Source organism: Girardinichthys multiradiatus, chromosome 17 (genome assembly GCF_021462225.1).
Source record: "Girardinichthys multiradiatus isolate DD_20200921_A chromosome 17, DD_fGirMul_XY1, whole genome shotgun sequence".
NCBI lineage: Eukaryota > Metazoa > Chordata > Actinopteri > Cyprinodontiformes > Goodeidae > Girardinichthys > Girardinichthys multiradiatus.
In genome coordinates, this window is record NC_061809.1 from 1,364,460 (window position 1) to 1,383,160 (window position 18,701).

Sequence of the window (18,701 nt, forward strand, 5' to 3'; positions counted from 1 at the left end):
AAAATGTTTAGTTTTCTACATAATTCCATATGTGTTCATTCACAGTTTTGATCCATACACTGTAAATAGTCATAAAGAAAACCATTAAATGAGAAAGTGTGTCTAAAACTTTCGACAAGTTGTGTATGTAACCATAACCATGCCTAAATTCAAGAATATAGTGTTCTATTTGAACAGATAGTGTAATTACCAACCAAGTGCTACTAATAAAAGCCAGTTAGTGAACCGATTATCAACAAATCATCACCTCGGTAAAGGCAGACGGTTTGTCATTTTTGCAGCTCTGAAGCACTCAGGTGCCAAGGTGGAAAGACATCAGCATCGGCTTTCACTGTAACAGAGCATATTAATGAAAAGTTGGTTGGAAGGAAAAACTTTGACTTTGTTCACAGTTCTCAAGACGTTTCAGATCAACGGGAGTGGGCTTGATGTTGGCTTTAATTTTATAAGGATCTTTGAATCTGGTTAGGAGAATTTTTTATATTGATTTAGGTGAAAAAACAGCAAATATTCAGATCTTTAACTCATGGGGATACCGTGGAACAGGGTTAATCCAGTGCTAGTTTAAAGCTAGAGTGACGGTCAAGCTAAATTCAGATTGGTTTGAGGCAGAAACACAAGCTAAAGCAGGTTTGAGTTTGTGGTTCATCCTTTCAGTTTGGCCATTACTCTAGGAATGAAAGCCAGAACCTTTAGCTCTACTTCAGCTCCAAGTGTGGAACAAAACTTCTTGAGGACTTGTTATATGAACTGGGGACCGCGCTCTAAGAGTATATCCAGGGAATCCAGTAGAGCTGATAACCTGTTTGACCAGCAGATGTCTCCAAGGAAGGTTGGAACCTTTTCAGTGTGACGTCTGTTGATGGTGAGTACGACACTCATTCCCTTAGAAACTTGAAAACCAGTAACCAAATTTAGAGCAATGTGAGGGCAGAGCCTTTTGGAATTGGAAACAGGTTGGAGTAGACCAGCAAGAGGTTGGTGACATCACTTATATGTTGAAAGATGACCACCAAAACAATCTGGTCAAGAATGGCAGTGGTATGACTGACTGAAATATTTGTCTACCACTTGATTTCTTTTTTTTGGTTTGTTTTCTAGGACATCTTCTAGGACATTTAAAATAATTGTCTTACTGCATCCAACCGCAGCAGCAACAGTGTTGGGAGAGGCCTTAGTTGTGTAACAATCCTGTTACACTGAAAGACAGAAAGCCTTCAGGCATTCGCCATCAGTGGATCATGATAGATTTCACATTGAAGCCAGCTTTAAAGTTTTAGCCAGCAGATGTGGAGTTTAAAACTTGTTTTCCCTCTACATTCTTTGTCTCCTCCTTCTTCTTTTTGTATTTTGAAGCTCCATTTGATTTTGAAGAGAAAGCAGAAAAATTCACTCTGATAATACAACAACACCAAGCCACTGGTCTAGATTGATTTTTTATGTGGATGACACCTCACTTTATTCCAAAGCTTTCCCTGATCACATCAACTCCATGGACAGCAACATCACGTTGTCAAGGGAGACAACAAGCTACATTTTTGGCATAGCTGGTACACACTGAAAATTTTAATTTGAGTTATTTTTATGTTGATTAACAATGATTGTCCTGGCTGACTGAGAATATACTGTACATCAGGGTAAGTATAGCTTCACCTCCTGTTAACACAGTCAAGTATTTCTATAAGCTGGAAGCAAGAAGTCCTCTGTTTAACCCATGGATTTCCTTGACCTTCAGCTTGGATCTACCCATCCCTGATTCCCTTCTCTCCTCGTCTTTCCTCTGCAGCTGGGTAATCATCTTGCATCGGGGGGAGATGAAAGCTGCTGACTCAGAGTAAAGGATTAGGATGAGCATGAGAAAGGGATGGATGGGAGGGGGTTGAGAGAGGGGAGTTTTTTCATGGCTGCTGCTGAGGAAGAGCTACAGTAGTTTGCAGCCAGAATACTCATGAGGAGTTGCAACACATTGCCCTCCCCCTGATTCTGTTTTTGTGTTTTCCCACAGCATTCCACACACAGAGAGATATGACGAGGCCAGAAGCCAGGTCTAGGCTGAGTGCTTTGGCCTTGACACGACCTCAGGTGGCCTGAGCTCACCCCCACTCTCTTTCTCCACCTTGCAGCTGTCGCAGAGCTGGGGCTAGATACCTCTCTGCAAAACCATGTTTTCGGTAATCCAGGTGAACATGCAGCTGCTGTTGCACCTGCGGTCCCTGCTGATCTCTGGGGGGGCGGGACCACGTAGATGCCTTTGGGGATGGCAGAAACTGTGACAGATGCATGATGGTTGTTGTCAGCAAATTGGTGCATTGCGAATTTACAGCTTCAGCTTGCAGGCCACATATACACACCCACACTTACACACACACTCATAATGTGAAACAGGACGCATCAGCTGCTTTTAAATGTCATAACAACGTGCACTGCTGTAATAACACCACAGTTTAATGTATTTGGAGGGTGAAAGTTCTCAGTGGAGATGATAGAAATCCCAGAAAAGCTTTGCTGGAGGGTCAGGAAGCCCATCAAGCAGTCAGACTGGCATCAATTAAAAGCATTTAGACAATTGCAGGTGGCACTAAAAATTCTGTTAAGGGACACACTGAAGCTGCTTTATGTAGGAAATATTAAGGAGATGCCTTCAAAATAAGATGTGTAATACGACAAAAGTAGCTTTTTCCTTAAACATCAAATTCTATTCGAGTTTGATTTAGCTATTGATGCTTTATGTTATGATTTGGGGTTGTTTGGTTTTTGGTTTCGGATTTTTTCTTATGTTTTTCACAGTTAAGGTTTTGAATCGTTCTTTCGTTTATTATTATTATTTATTATTATTCATCTTAGATTTTGAATCATGCTTCTGTTTATTATTTTTCTGTTATGGCTTGCGAGATATAGGACCCCAGAATGCAGACGAGCAGGCAGCGGGATGGTAAAAGTGAAAAAGGTTTAATAACAAAAACTCACTCACAGCAGGAGGCAGGAACACAACAACAAACGGGCAGGCGAGACAGGCATGGCATGAGCAAAAAACAAGACATGGTTTGAAAAATGTCTCCGCAATGAATAACAGAACAGGTGTGTATATATGGAGTGAAAACCAGGTGGAGCAAGGAGACAGATTAACTTGGAGCAGGTGAACCGAATAAACTAATTGACAGACAGAACAAAACGTGGCTGCGACAAAAACAGAGACTCTGATATACAAACAAAACCAAACTTGACCAGAAAAATAATAAACAGAAGCATGATTCAAAATCTAAGATGAATAATAATAAATAATAATAAACAAAAGAACGAGTCAAAACCTTAACTGTGAAAAACATAAGAAAAAACCTAAAACCAAAAACCAAAAACCCCAAATCATAACACTTTATTTATTGAGTATTATTTCAATTAAAACAAACCCCTTCAAATTTAAGCCCTGTTTACATAAAGAGTTTACATTTGTTTCTACTGTTCATTTGCACACCGCACATTTTCTCTAATGAAGAATTTGAGAATTGGATTAACTTTTTAGATTTATGTCTATGTCTCTCTCTATATATCTATAGATATATATTTACAATGCAATCATTATAAGGACAATGATGGGCTGCACGGTGGTGCAGTTGGTAGCAGTGTTGCCTTGCAGCAAGACGGTCCTGGGTTCGACTACCAGCCGGGGGTCTTTCTGCATGGAGTTTGCATGTTGTCCCCGTGCATGTGAGGATTCTTCCGGATACTCCGGCTTCCCCCTACAGTCCAAAAACATGAATGTTGGGTTAATTGGTCTCTACATTGCCCTTAGATGTGCGTGGTTGTTTGTCTCTGTGTTGCCCTGCGATGGACTGGCGACCTGTCCAGGATGTACCCCGCATCTTGCCCAAAGGCGGTAGGCACCAGCTCTCCTGTGACCCTATATGGACGAAGTGTTTATAGAGATTGGCTTTAATTGGTGGGAAGTCTACTTAAAGTTAAGATAATATTCTGAAACTGTTTTAAAGATTTACATTGTAAGCATGTTATGGTTTAGTACATTTTGCTGTAGTAAGAAATGTATTTATTTTTATTGTGGTAGGTTATGGCTGCACCGTGGTGCAGTGATTTGCACTGCTGTCTACAAGGTATTGAATTAGATTCCAGGCACTGCATGGAGATAGCATGTTCTCTCTGTGCATGCGTGGGTTCTCACCAGCTTCCTTCCCCAGTCCAAAATTATGACTATTAATTGGTCTTTCCAAATTGCCCTTAAGCACGAGTGTGTGCATGCATGGTTGTGTCTCCTGTGTGTCTCTGTGTTGCCCTGCGATGGAGCAGCGACCTGTCAAGGGCACCCTGCCACACTGCAGGGATAAGCAGGTATAAACAATGGATGGATGCATGGCACTCTAGGCTATACTAAATGGATTGGATATCTGCATTTAACTAAAATCCACTGACCTGTTTTGACGTGCTGCACCTCCAATGTACCTTTCCCTCAAGAAGTTGTGTCTGACCTTCCAGATGGAACACTGACTCTCACAACACCAGACAGAAGATTCCTGGGTGTGTGTTACTTTTATTTATTCACGTTATCAGTCAGTCAGTCATATTTATTTATACTTTTCAACTCTTTTTCTTTGTGGTTGTTGGTGAGCCAACAACAAGCTTTTATTCTGAAAGATCTTCAAAAAGTATTCTTACGTCATTGTGAACTTGACAGCTGAGAGAGAGAGAAAGAAGGGACTCCGAGCAGAGAGTCGAGTCAGCAGGGATACGGTAACCTGGACCCACATGGTCCTGCTGCAGTGGATCATACCCCACCGGAACTCTCTAAAACCTCTACCACTCAACAGCTTCTTTTTAAAACATTTCACCACCTCAACATCTTATTGTTTTGAGGAAATTTCTTCTTTTTTTTCTTTCATCCCTCCTGCGCGCAGCCCGGGGTCTCGACCAGACTTGGGGCCGGTGAAACAGCGTCATGGCTCGGGAGAACGGAGACACCGGCAGCGGAGAGACGTGGAAGAAACAGGTCGATGACATCAAGAAGATCTTTGACTTTAAGGAAGTCCTCGGAACGTGAGTAGACTTGAAGGCTGTTTTCTATTCCAGTGACATCCTCACCTGGAGTCTGTTTACATTTTTCAGGGAGTTCATTGTGGCACTTTGGAGCTGGTTGAATCAGAATCAGAATCAGAATCAGAATCAGAATAAGATGACTGTGTATATTTTAGTAAACAGTGTAGTATTTATGTCTGGTTGCTCAGCTTCTACAAGCTCCATCGCTGTAAATGCATATGCACTGCAATCTTTAGTTGTGAGAATAATTTCAGCCTCTTAATGGTTTTCTTTAGCATTTAACAAGGACATCACAACAACATTGCTTGTAGGGCAGCCTAATGCACCATGCTCCATTACATGGAGTTAATTATTGTAACCATTCAGTTATCAGGCTGAGCTGTTTCTCTATTCCTCTCTGGCAAAAACACAGTTTTCCCACTGGTTGCAAATCACTCTATTTTAATCTAATCTGTCAGCATGTTTATAAGGTATAGAGCTACTACTTTTAATAGTGAGGTAAAATGTGACGTGCTTTGTTTAAACTGTTCCTTGCAGAACATTTGCACATTTTGTCATGTTACGGCTGCAAACATCAATGAGTTTTATTAAGATTTTATCTGATTGGCCAACAGAAAGTGGTGTAATGGAAAGCAATTGAAATGTATTGTGTATTTTATTTATTCCCCTTTACTTTTATAGCTATAAAGCCAGTGCAACCAGAAGTTCCTTATTTAGTAGTTTCCTGTGTTTAATGTTTCCCCAGTATAACTGCAGATGTACTGGGAAGGCCTCAGGTGTTTTTAGAGAACATTAGAGAATAAATGGCATCATGAAACACCAACAGGTCAGGTTATGGTGGAGCAGGAGGACAAGCATCCACTCCACAAATCTGGTCTCCTTGGATCAGTGGCAAGAAGAAAGCCATTATTGAAATTTAGGAAGTCCCATTTGCAGTTTGTCAAATGTTGGGGAGACAGTGGACATATGGAAAAAGGTTCTCTAGTCAGATGAGTCAGAAGTGGTAGTTTTTTTGGCCAACATGGAAAATATTATGTTTGGCTGGAAATTGACCTCTGATAATCACCCTGAGCACACCATAACCTGCTGTTGTACTGGCTGATGAGTGGTGGTATCCTCCAGGATTTTCATTACTGCATCCAAGTCAAATCAAACACTTTCCTCAGCATGAGGATATTCTCCAGCTGACCCAGCCTTTTGATAGGAAGGATGTTCGCTGCCTGCCCACTAGTGAAACAGAAAAACTTCTATGTTGAATCAAAAACAAAAACACATTTAAAACAAAGAAATTAAAAGATTACAGAGTTCACATTTTTAGCTGTTTTTAAGCATCTTGTACAAGTAATAATCCTGGTTAGCGTAGCTAGCGTTGCTACTACAGCAGTCTCCATTGCATTCCCTGGAGATTGCAGACCCGTTGTGCTGAGATTTATAAAAAACTGTCAAGATTTCCAAATCCAAGATGAAACCTCAAAAGGATAAAGCAGAGCAACTGTGCTGTACTCCTTTCAGCCTTGCTGTTATCTTCTTAAAAAGTCTGTTTCTCTCTCTTGCTGTTTCGCAGCCTGAATGAACCATGGAGATTTCCTGACACATCATGGTTTCTTTTTCTACCAGGTCCCTGAAATGCTGCTAGACAAACAACTTCCAAGATTTTTGAACTGATCTGATGCGATCTTTTCATTAGTCGATTTCATCAACAAACCCACTCAGGAGCTACTTCCTTTTTTTCTTCAAAATAAATACATATTTTTTATTCTTAATGTGCCTACCTTAATATCATAGGGGTCGCTCACATTTAATCCACCACATAAAGTCATATGTTGGCAGAAACTTTATAGTAAACAGATGTTTTGCCATTGTATTATTGCGAGATCTCATTATATCCATCTCATCATTATATCTCCTCCAAACATCTCTGTGCATCCCCCGTCTTCCTTTTTAAACAACATACTGATAATGAAAATAGGTAACTTTTAGTCTTCTAACAGCATCCACAACTTAGAGGGTTTTTACAGTCTGCGTTCACAGACTGTAAAAAGATCAGATGTTTGCGTTTCCAATCGGCCTGTCGCCGGTCTGGGTCGGTCAGTCCAATTTCCTGATGGTTCCTCAGTGCATGTCTTATTATAAACACAAAACCAAAAATCTTCCGAGCATTCTAAGCCAATTTCATAGGTATGTAGTTTTGAATAAAAGATTTTCAGTTATACGAACAAAAAACACTGGTACTTTAGACCCCTGGATTACAGTGAAAGCTAATGTTGAATTGGAATGAAATCAAACATAAAGGTGTGATTATTTTGTATATGACAAAACTGACTCCAAACATTCAAAATTATGTAATCAACTGCAGAAACCTTTACTTTTAACTCCCTAGAGATTTTCCACTGTTTTGATTTCCAAAGCCACTTTTCCACAGTCATCATCTGTGATAATTACTGTTAAAGCAAGCTCTGTTGTGAATTTACTGACTGTCTTTACAAATCTCCTGTTGTTTATTTGACCCCACACACACACACACACACACACTCTTGTTTTACTATATGTAGTGAGGACCATGTGTTGACTCCCATTGACTTCCATTGATTTTCAGTCATTTTCAACCCTTTCTATGCCCTAACCCTGACAATAACCCTAAACCTAACTATTACCAGTGCTTACCTAACCCTAACCTTAACCTAAACTCAATTCACACCTTAGTCCTAAACCTAACCGTTAGCAAAATAGGTCATGAGGACCAGCAAAATGTCCTCACTTTGGTACAAATGGTCCTCAATTTGATGGTGAAATCGGGAAATTGGTTCTCACTGTGATGCCAAGACAGGAACACACACACACACACACACACACACACAATTTGTTTGGTTTGTCCTCAAGCTTCATTGCAGTGGTGTTACTGTTGCGATGCTTCTCCATGGTTTTAGTGCTTATGTGTGAGCTATCAGTGTGTTGCTGTATATGCTGTTCATATAGCTGGGTGAACTGTGTGACTTGGGATGACTTTAAGGGGGCTTAGGCAGCAGTGGTGGGGGTGGAGGGGATTTCTTGTTGATGACATCAAGGCTTTAGCAGACAGCACGACTTACAGTCTGAGCTGCAGCGGTATCACTGACATTGGGAATTAGACCCTTTAGGCAAAGGAAGCTCCACGGAAGGAGATCTTGTCTAATCTATTTCTTAGTCCTTTGTTTTTCTTTCTCGATCAGGTAGCCATTTTTACTGACACCCATGCTCTCTTCAGCTACGTATCCACCTACTGTTTGGACCGTGGCCCTAGAGATGGGCGTAGATTGGGATTGATGTTGAATGCAGAATTTGGGAAAACGTCTACTGAACAGCGATAAATTCAGACATATGATGGGCAGAAATGACGGAAGCTTAAGATTAATGCCGGCACTTTGCTCCAGTGCACCTGAAAGTTGGAGCGGATGGGGTTTACACAGACACCTGCACACTCAGGGGCAGAGTGGCAGTGATCCGAGTCGGCCCTGTTAACCAGCGCTGCTGATGGATGTTTGAAACTGATGCATCAGCAGAAAGAGGGAAGCAGGGTGCGTCTGAAAGTGTGGTGTGTGTGTGTGTGTGTGTGTGTGGCAGAGGAGAGGTGGCTGCAGTGACTGAATCCCAAACAGACTTTGCTTTCGCCCTGAATCCTGGAACCAATCAGATAATTGTTGTTGCCTAAGGTGAGTCAGCTGGTTTCCAGATCGACCAATGAACGACGAGGAACTGCACATCCCTTCTTGCAGCAGGAGGCCTGTCTTCGAGTGTAGCAGCATCAAGTATTCTTCACTTCAATGGTTTTGACCCCAGGATGCGATGTTAGTGACCTGACACGGAGTCATCCCTGCCTCACCTCTACTTTGTCTCCAAGTAGTTCATTAACCTCATAGGGATTCTAATACAATCGCAGCTGTGCGTGCAGTGATGTATACGAGCCTCTCCCTAGTGTCTGATTACCTCCCCCAGTGTGTATGCTGTGTGGGCCCCTGTCCCTCACTGCTCAATTATTCAAAAGGAACAGGAGGGTGGTGTTTGTTGCACGTGGTTGTGATCTGCAGGTAGGCTGCAGATCTCAGCAGGAGAGGTCATGGTAAACTGAGAAGGTAGCAAGGAAAGAGTTCTTTCTGCCCTGATCAGGAGAGTGTTGTTATTGTCGGTAGTTTGGTAAAACAAAGAAAAAGAAAACTTGTTATTTGTCGAAACTGCATTATTTGTTGAAGGATTTGGGGGGACTGCCTGGTTGTTTGGCCACCTTGGCCACTACAGTAACATGTAAACTGCTCTGTATGCTTAAGGATGTGTCAGGCTTAATACGAACCATTTCATCCATCCAGCATGGCCAAAAGTACAATCATTCAATACAGTAAAAAGCCGCAAAAAAAGTGAAAATTTCAACTAAACTGGAGAAGCATGCATCAAATAAATGTATCCTTATTAATTTTACATAAATAAGTATGGAAATTATTTTTTTATTTTAACATTTTGAAATATTAGTAATTATTTCATCAATATTTAATTTCATGGTCGTGTGCTGCACCACGTCCTGAATTTATTTGATCTACAGAACAGACCAATAGTTTGGACACATTCAAAGAGTTTTCTTTATTTTTATGACTATGAATATTGTAGCTTCACACTGAAGGCATCAAAACTATGAATTAACATGGAATTATATACTGAACAAAAAAGTGTGAAACAATTGAAAATATGTCTTATATTCTAGGTTCTTCAAAGTAGCCACCTTTTGCTTTGATTACTGCTCCGCACACTCTTGGCATTCTGTTGATGAGCTTCAAGAGGTAGTCACCTGAAATGGTTTTCCAACAGTCTTGAAGGAGTTCTCAGAGATGCTTAGCACTTGTTGGCCCTTTTGCCTTCACTCTGCGGTCCAGCTCACCCCAAACCATCTCGATTGGGTTCAGGTCCAGTGACTGTGGAGGCCAGGTCATCTGGCGCAGCACCCCATCACTCTCCTTCTTGGTCAAATAGCCCTTACACAGCCTGGAGGTGTGTTTGGGGTCATTGTCCTGTTGAAAAATAAATGATGGTCCAACTAAACGCAAACCGGATGGAATAGCATGCCGCTGCAAGATGCTGTGGTAGCCATGCTGGTTCAGTATGTCTTCAATTTTGAGTAAATCCCCAACAGTGTCACCAGCAAAGCACCCCCACACCATCACACCTCCTCCTCCATGCTTCACGGTGGGAACCAGGCATGTAGAGTCCATCCGTTCACCTCTTCTGCGCCTCACAAAGACACGGTGGTTGGAACCAAAGATCTCAAACTTGGACTCATCAGACCAAAGCACAGATTTCCACTGGCCTAATGTCCATTCCTTGTGTTCTTTAGCCCAAACAAGTCTCTTCTGCTTGTTGCCTGTCCTCAGCAGTGGTTTCCTAGCAGCTATTTTACCATGAAGGTCTGATTCACACAGTCTCCTCTTAACAGTTGTTCTAGAGATGTGTCTGCTGCTAGAACTCTGTGTGGCATTGACCTGTTCTCTAATCTGAGCTGCTGTTAACCTGCGATTTCTGAGGCTGGTGACTCGGATGAACTTATCGTCCGCAGCAGAGGTGACTCTTGGTCTTCCTTTCCTGGGCAGTCCTCATGTGAGCCAGTTTCTTTGTAGCACTTGATGGTTTTTGCGACTGCACTTGGGGACACTTTCAAAGTTTTCCCAATTGTTCGGATTGACTGACCTTCATTTCTTAAAGTAATGATGGCCACTCGTTTTTCTTTACTTAGCTGCTTTTTTCTTGCCATAATACAAATTCTAACAGTCTGATCAGTAGGACTATCAGTTGTGTACTGTGTCCACCTCCTGTACAACACAACTGATGGTCCCAACCCCATTTATAGGGCTTGAAATCCCACTTATTAAACCTGACAGGGCACACCTGTGAAGTGAAGACCATTTCAGGTGACTACCTCTTGAAGCTCATCAACAGAATACCAAGAGTGTGCGGAGCAGTAATCAAAGCAAAAGGTGGCTACTTTGAAGAACCTAGAATATAAGACATATTTTCAGTTGTTTCACATTTTTTTGTTCAGTATATAATTCCACGTGTTAATTCATAGTTTTGATGCCTTCATTGTGAAGCTACAATATTCATAGTCATAAAAATAAAAATAAAGAAAACTCTTTGAATGAGAAGGTGTGTCCAAACTTTTGGTCTGTACTGTATAGCAAGGGTACCATTATTGTAGTAAAGGTGATTGGTCTGCAGCTGAGTCACTGTGCAGCTTAACCAATGAGATGTTAAGGTTTATTTGGTGAAACACATAAGCATTTTAACATATTATATGATGTACTGTAGTACATGTAATAAAAAGTAATTGTAAAAAATCTTATATATTTATTTGTGATATGTCCAAATACAGTGTAATACTTTTATTAAATAATAAATTGAGGCCTTTACTACACAAAGATGGATTTAATTATTTATTTATTTATTTCACATCTATTTCCGATTTTGGATCAGGAATATCATCTAGAGTCTGTTCTAAGGAGGAAAACTCAAACATCCATGAATATACAGTAGCATGAAGAATATAGAAGGGAGAATATGGGAGGAGAATGGATGAGACAGAATGCAGTATTAACTATTTCTTTAGATGGTAAATATGAATTCATTTTCAGTTCAGTTCTGTGAAGGCCTCAGGGGTTTGTTAGAGAACATTAGTGAACAACACTGTATTTAACTTCATCCATCTTCCTATGAACACTGATCAGCTTCCAAACCTCGAGTTCATTTCAGTCTTTGAGAAAGTTCCAGATTACAGATCTGTAGAGAAAGATATGTGATATCAGTGTGCTGCTGAGACAAATCATGACTGTCAGAGAGATGTTAAGATTCTTCCAGATCCACCATTAGATTGATCAAAATGTCAAAGGCGACTCAGTTCTGGAATGGATCACTGCTTTTCATGTTGGCTTCTTCTCTGTCACAGGTTAGCAGATGCTTTAAACACCCAAACCTGTTCAATGTGAACGACCTGGAGAGGGACGGTGACCAGCATACCCTCTATTGTTTCATTCTGTCTGCTTCAAACTAGAGGCCATGAACGTTGCTGTTCAGCAAGAAGCCTACAAGCCTACCACAGCCTACATTAGCCTGGCAGGTTCAGCACTTGGTTCAGGTTGGATGCCACTGCGGAAGACCTTTCAAAAGGAGGAAGTGTGTGTGTGTGAGAGGGTGTGAGGATAAGACATTAAGAGAAAGTAAAGCAGCAGCCTTGATGCTAATGCATTGTGGGAACGTCACTGTGCCATCCAGGACACGCTGCCCTTAATTGATGCTCTACTTCCAGGGTGCCGGCACTGTTCTCCGTTCACCGTTTTTGGGACTCCACAATCCACATCCCTCCCTAGTCATTTTGTCTCTCTTTATCTCCTCTTTATAACTACAACTCTGTCCTACACCAAACAGCCCCCACCTATCTTAGTGTCCGCGTCTACGCTTTGTTTTTCTCGACTGTAAAGGGTTGCAATACCAGCATGCATTGTGGACTTTTCAAAGTTTCTTTCACTCATGCTATAAATAGGATATTAAAAATAGAACAAAAGATGATTGTTGGCTTTGTAACAAAGCCAACTTCATCAGTGGACTGCCAGCATACGCCTTGCCAAGTGCAAAACAGCATATGGACAGTTTTCATGCATATCTCTGCACATTTGCAAGCATTTTCCTTTACATTTTGTTAATATATGTAACATCCCCAGGGTTAGCTACTAGTTTTGTTCTCGAGTAAATTTTTCAAAATGAGACAAAGGAAACATCAGATCTTTGAGTGCAGTGAGAGAGTGATTAATTCACTTTCAGCCATATGCCAAATGACTGTGCAGCAGTTGTGGTCATTTGTTAGCTGTGGCCATTAAATACTGGCTCAGTGCCACACAAAAAGGCTGAAAACACAATATGGGTGTTGTTTATTTGGCTTGAGGCTTCAAAAAGATTCTATGTGCTTCTCTAGAGATGCTTGCACCCATAGACACCTTAGACAGATGCTTTGTCTCTAAACTGTGGCGGTAAATACTTTAAGGAAACTGGCAAAATGGCAAAGCAGTGTGTGGAAATGCAGCAAAGTATATACAGTGGATGAACCTTTGGAGCAACACTGCCCGGGCCATGAAGTGACGGAATCTTTTTCACATTTTTCATTTCATTGTGGATTTTACCAACACAAATGCACACGTAACTGCAGTGATGGCTTTTCATATGGGCCATATGGGCAGTTGCCCAGGGCATCATTAGATAAGGGAAGCATGCAAGCACCTGTGCCTTGAACAAGTGTGGATTTCTTTTATGGATGTGTAGTCAGTGGAGAGCTGGTGCTCTTGTTTGTTGATGAGAACATAGAGACTATATAACTCTGTTTTGTGCTGGACTGCCTGCATTTCATCCTGTCCCAGAATCCTGAAGGCATCCTGTGTTTTAAATGTTTAGTGAGCAGAAGAAAGAGGGGCCCGCCCAGGTATTTAAAACAAGAAGTCTCACTTGAGGTTTGTCACAAGCCCCTAAGGGGACACAGTAAAACACAATGGATAAAGGTGCTCTGGTTAAATGAGATGCATGTAAAACACTATGTGTGGCAAGAAGCGAAGGCTGATCATCAACCCGGAACTTACAATCCCCTCCATAAAACAGGTTGGTGGAAGTATTATGCTTAGGGGATGCTTGTCTTTAGCAGAGATTGCCTATCTTGCAAGAAATCCTGTCATAGGCTGCAGAAGACTTCAGATTGGTTCGGAGGTTCAGCTTCCGGTGTAACGACCCAAGACATACAGCGAGAGCTACAATGGAATGGTATAGATCAAAGCTTATATGTATGCTTGAATGGCCCAGTCAAAGTCCAAGATCTAAATCCAGTTCAGAATCTGGGGCAGGACTTGAAAAATTGATGTTTACATATTCTCTCAATCCAGTCTGACTGAGCTTGAGCTGTTTAGTGAGAAATAGTCATATTGTCATTTTTCTTTCTTTTAACAGATATTCTACTATCTGTAGGTCTAACATAAAGTTTTGATAAAATACATTAAAGGTTGTGGTTGTAATATGACAAAATGTGGTAGAGTTCAAAGTACTTCTGCATTAAATGTGAAATTTGTTATATGAAGAGAAGTGGATAGGTGGGGGGCATGCATCTTTCACCCCAAACTGACACGTGGGTCCAGAGCATTAATGATCATAAACGTTAGTCCATTATCGGATCAAGGCTCTATTTTAAGCCTCTCCGTGATCACATCCAGCTTATAATGGCCCCGATGTGACAGCCTGTTGTCTCCGCTGCTGCTGCTGCCACCGTTTGACAGCTGTTCAGATTTATAAATGCAGTTGCAAGCTCAAATGGGGAAATGTTAGAAATTAATGTTCATAATTTAATAAATAGCAAATTAAGGGATTTTCAACAAACAATGTGTTGAATTGTGCATACTTGGACAAAGCTTTCCACGGTCTCCGTTATGATCTGCAGAAAACTTCCCAAACACACCAAACTAATTCAGCCGGTGCGGCGACACTCAATAATAGTGCTGCAGGTTGTTTGTCCTGATCGGAAGATTCGGTTTCAGCGCTCTTGTGCAATCCTAAAAGCTCTCGACAACAACATCTGCTCTCTGAGAGGGAAATAAGGGAATACAACCTACTGGGACACAAACGCTTGTTATGATGAATTTAGCAGCTGGTGGGAGACGGTGTTTTTCGTGATCAAGGACAACAAGGGGTGCTGGAGGTTAGCAGAGCCGTGGCGATACCTAACTGTTCTCCTACAGGCTATCGACTTGTTTCACAACAGCATTAGGAGTCAGCATAGGACACTGGGCTGTAACTTGTGTCAGCATGAATTTCGACCACCTCTCTATTCAAGAAAGGAGGTGCACTGTATTAGTAAAATGTTGTCTTATGATTAGGATCTATAGTTTATTTTGTTTTTATGAAAAGGCAGCTTCTGTCCGTGATCACAGAACTATAGGTGCATACCGTGACAATAAAATGTTTTCTGCTCACAGATTTCTTCACTTTTTGTTTTGTTTTTTTTGGCGACTTTAGATGTTAATGTTCATCAACTAATTTTTATTTTAGACGAATAGGAAATACATGTCATTTTGAAAACGTCACTCTTTCCCATTGTTGAACCATGAACACTGACCCTAACTGAGGCAAGTGAGGCTCGCAGGGTTTTAGGTGTCCTGGATTCCTCTGTGACGGGTTGAATTGTCACTGCACTCTTGGAGTAATTTTGGTAGGCCAACCACATGATTGTCACCATTGTTCCATGTTTTCTCATTTTGTGGATAATGGCTATCATTGTGGTTCTCTGGGGCAGGGGTTTCCATACCATGCCCCCCCAAACAGCATTAGCGTCTGGGTGGGGACCCCCTTTAGCAAACCCACAGACGATGCTAAAAATTCTGTTAAAAGACATCAACTTTTTAAAATGTCTTTTATTAACTATTCAATAATCAATACATTTCTTTAATGTAAGAATATTATTAAAATATGTTAACACAATTATAATCCCACTGAATAACATTCAACAAACTGTTGAGAATAAAACCTTTTTTTTATCAACCCCCCAACCCTTCTGAGGCCCCCCTTTTATCCCCTGGAAGGCCTCCAGGGTGCACTTTAAATACCACTGCTCTATGGGTACTGTGTTCATCCAGATCAGGTTTAATCAGACTCATTTTTTATTTTTAGATTTTGGACCAGAGTTGGTCAAATGCATTTCAGACTCTATAAAAAAGCCCTCCATTTGAGTGCCGACTTTAAGCTACAATGTAGATGTCAACTTCAGCATCGTTAGCGGCTAACGGTTAGCCAGTCGCCATATTTTACATACAAATCAACTCTTTTCTGTCTCTCTAGAAACACACAAAAACTCTTGCAAAAAACAAGAACAATTTAAAACTTGCTAATGTACCTGAGACCAGTTGGCTAGCCCGAAGAGTTTTTATTAGTCATCTCTGTCAACATAACAGGGCAACTCAAGAACTACTTCCTTTGGTACTTCAACATAGGAGCCTTAAAAATAGATTGTAGATACTTTGCAAAACAGATTTTATTTATTATTTATTATGCTTAGAAATACTGAGTGCATATTTTTCAAGGATCCACGCTATTTAGGAATGTTTGCAGTGATAAAGAACAAGGTCTCTCTTGAGCAAAGCAGTAAAACAGCATCTCCTCAGCCTTTGATAGGGTTATAAACTGACCCGTGGCGGATGCTGGTCTTTCAAGGAGGGGCAATTTCAAGATCGCTGATTCGCTCATTTCACTGTCAATCAAAAAGGGATTCAGCCTCAGACAGATCATCCAATCATCATGCAGAAGCTGAGCGTCCGGGCCAGCCGAGGCCAGCCCACTGCCCCATAGACCCCCAGAGACGCTGAGCGTCCGATGGGCGGGACAAAGCCCAGCATTTTTACTTCACTATTGAACTCACTGTTTAAAGCACTGTGAAGCTGCAGGAATGAGTGAGAGGAAAGCTGCGCTGTTACCAGTGATAAGAAGCTGATTCTGAACAAAGGTTGACAGCGTTGTAGTGCATATTTAGTCAATGACATGAACACACAACAATATATATTTAATTACTTATTTTTTTACATTTTAGGGGAAGCTGAGCTTCCCTTGCAGTCTTAGAGCAATCGCCACTGAAACTGACTGATAGTGTAACGGTGCAAACCCTGTTATCTGCTAGATTCAGACTCCGTATACTCTGGGAAATGCTTCCAGACTGTATTGTTTGTTGTTTAGATCTTCTCAAACCATAAAATCCTCTCTTGAGAGTGATCAATAACTTCCGTCTGATGTAGAAAGCCAAAGCAGTGACTATTTACTGTTTTTTTCCTATGAAAATGTGCTAGATCAGTATTTTGTAATTGCAGGAGACATTAGCAGCAGACCCTGATCAGCGTATCCGCACTCACTTGAACGGAGGAGCAGATCAGAAAGCAGCTTAGCATATTTTCCCTTTAGACTCTGCTGCTTGTGATAGAGGCAGTAAAAAAACTGTAACAAAATCATGGAGTGGAGAAGGAGGACAAAGAAAAAGAGATAATGGTACGGAAATGAGGAATTGTAATTGAGCGACAACCAGTGATGGAAGCAGGAGCACACATAAGCCTAAGGGGGGATGCTTCAGGGGCCTTTTGGCATTCATGTTCCACTGCTGAAGGATAAATATGTTGGAAGTGGTTTAGTTTCTGCTACTCCATCTCTCCTTTCACCATCTGCTGTTGTTGAAGCCAAGAAAAGCTTTTGTTCTGACAAATGTTGACTCCCCCCCCCCAATCTCTGCTTAGTGCAGCAAAGCATTTAAGATCCTAAGTGGTGTCTCATTATGTAAATTTCAGAACAGAGGCTAATAGCATCTTCACATGAATGATTTTGAATCTGTTAGAAGTAATGAACTAATTGTAAGCAGCCGCAGCCATGATGGAGGCTGAGCTCAGAACCAACGGAGAGAATGTGGAGCTCTGCTCAGAGTCCAGAATGAATCATCCGTCAGACCGTCTTTGTTAAGAGTCCAGCCCAATCCTTGCTCCTTCTGGAACGATTAATCCATGGCATGAACAAGGAGATCTGAGCTTTCCTGCTCATCATTTCCTTTCATGATTGCACAGAACGGATGGGAATGAATGAAAATGGCCAGTGTTCTCGTGGTATTTAAATGAACTTTATATCAGTTAACTTTAATGTATGATGTATTGTATGCTAATTCTCAGAAGGTGCAATCACATCATCTCTGGATGTTCTGGTGGCTAAAAAGTGAAGCCGTCTGTCTTTGAAAAATAAACAGTTGTAATGTCAACACAGTATGTAGCTCCTAAACCAGTTCCTCTTGTGTTTTCGTCATAGCACAAACAAACTCTGTGCCAAACTAAGAAGCAGAAACACACCAGAAACACTAAAATGGAGGAAAGAGGAAGTTAACATGCTTGGAAGCGAAGTGGTCTTGCCATAAGATGAAAGGAAATATTCAAATGTGAAGTTTAGATTAATTTGTCTTTAATACAGGAAGTTCATGAAGTCAATGAAAAATCCACTTCTTGTGTGGTACTTTCTTTGGAGCTTCTAATGAGCTGACTTGATTTAATGAAAAGGTGACCGAGCAGAATAACTTTTTTTTTGTGGGGTCAGTCTACAAAAAAGAAGACAGCAACATCAATCTATTGAGATTGATTGTGAAAAAAGTCAAACTAGATTGGTAGAGGCTCTTTACTGACATTAAGTAACATCTGTAAGCGCCAAACCTTAGCCACCTTGTGTCCCCCCAAGCCACCTTGTGCAATATGGCAATCCTCTCCTAATTTCTGCCAATCAGTGCAGTGCACATGCATGGATATTCAAAAAGTACATATAAACATGGAATGGGTCCATACTGACTTTAAGACCAATTCTTTGGTCAAATTGTGAATGTTAGCTAGGTATGCGACCCGTCCTGTTAGTGGAATGTTTTTTGTTGCCTGATTCTACTCCCACTTTATACAAACAAATCTCATATTGTATGTTTATGATATTCACTACATTGTACATATCACTGAAACAAATTAAAAATATGAAGAGCTCCTAATAAGGTCAAACACTAATTTCCCAACAATTATTTTTCTGTTGTGTTCACTGAGCAAAAATGTCGTCACAACCTCTTA

General features: G+C 41.0%; 1 protein-coding gene across 1 annotated transcript in view; it reads left to right on the top strand.

Annotated features, from left to right (window-relative positions):
* Positions 1–4,736: 4,736 nt before the first annotated feature.
* Positions 4,737–18,701, top strand: part of camk1da (calcium/calmodulin-dependent protein kinase 1Da) — a 111,271-nt gene continuing 97,306 nt past the window's right edge. Inside the window, exon 1 of the mRNA XM_047389235.1 lies at positions 4,737–5,043. Coding sequence (XP_047245191.1) covers positions 4,946–5,043 — 98 coding nt within the window. The 5' untranslated portion in view covers positions 4,737–4,945. The remainder of the gene's footprint in view (positions 5,044–18,701) is intronic.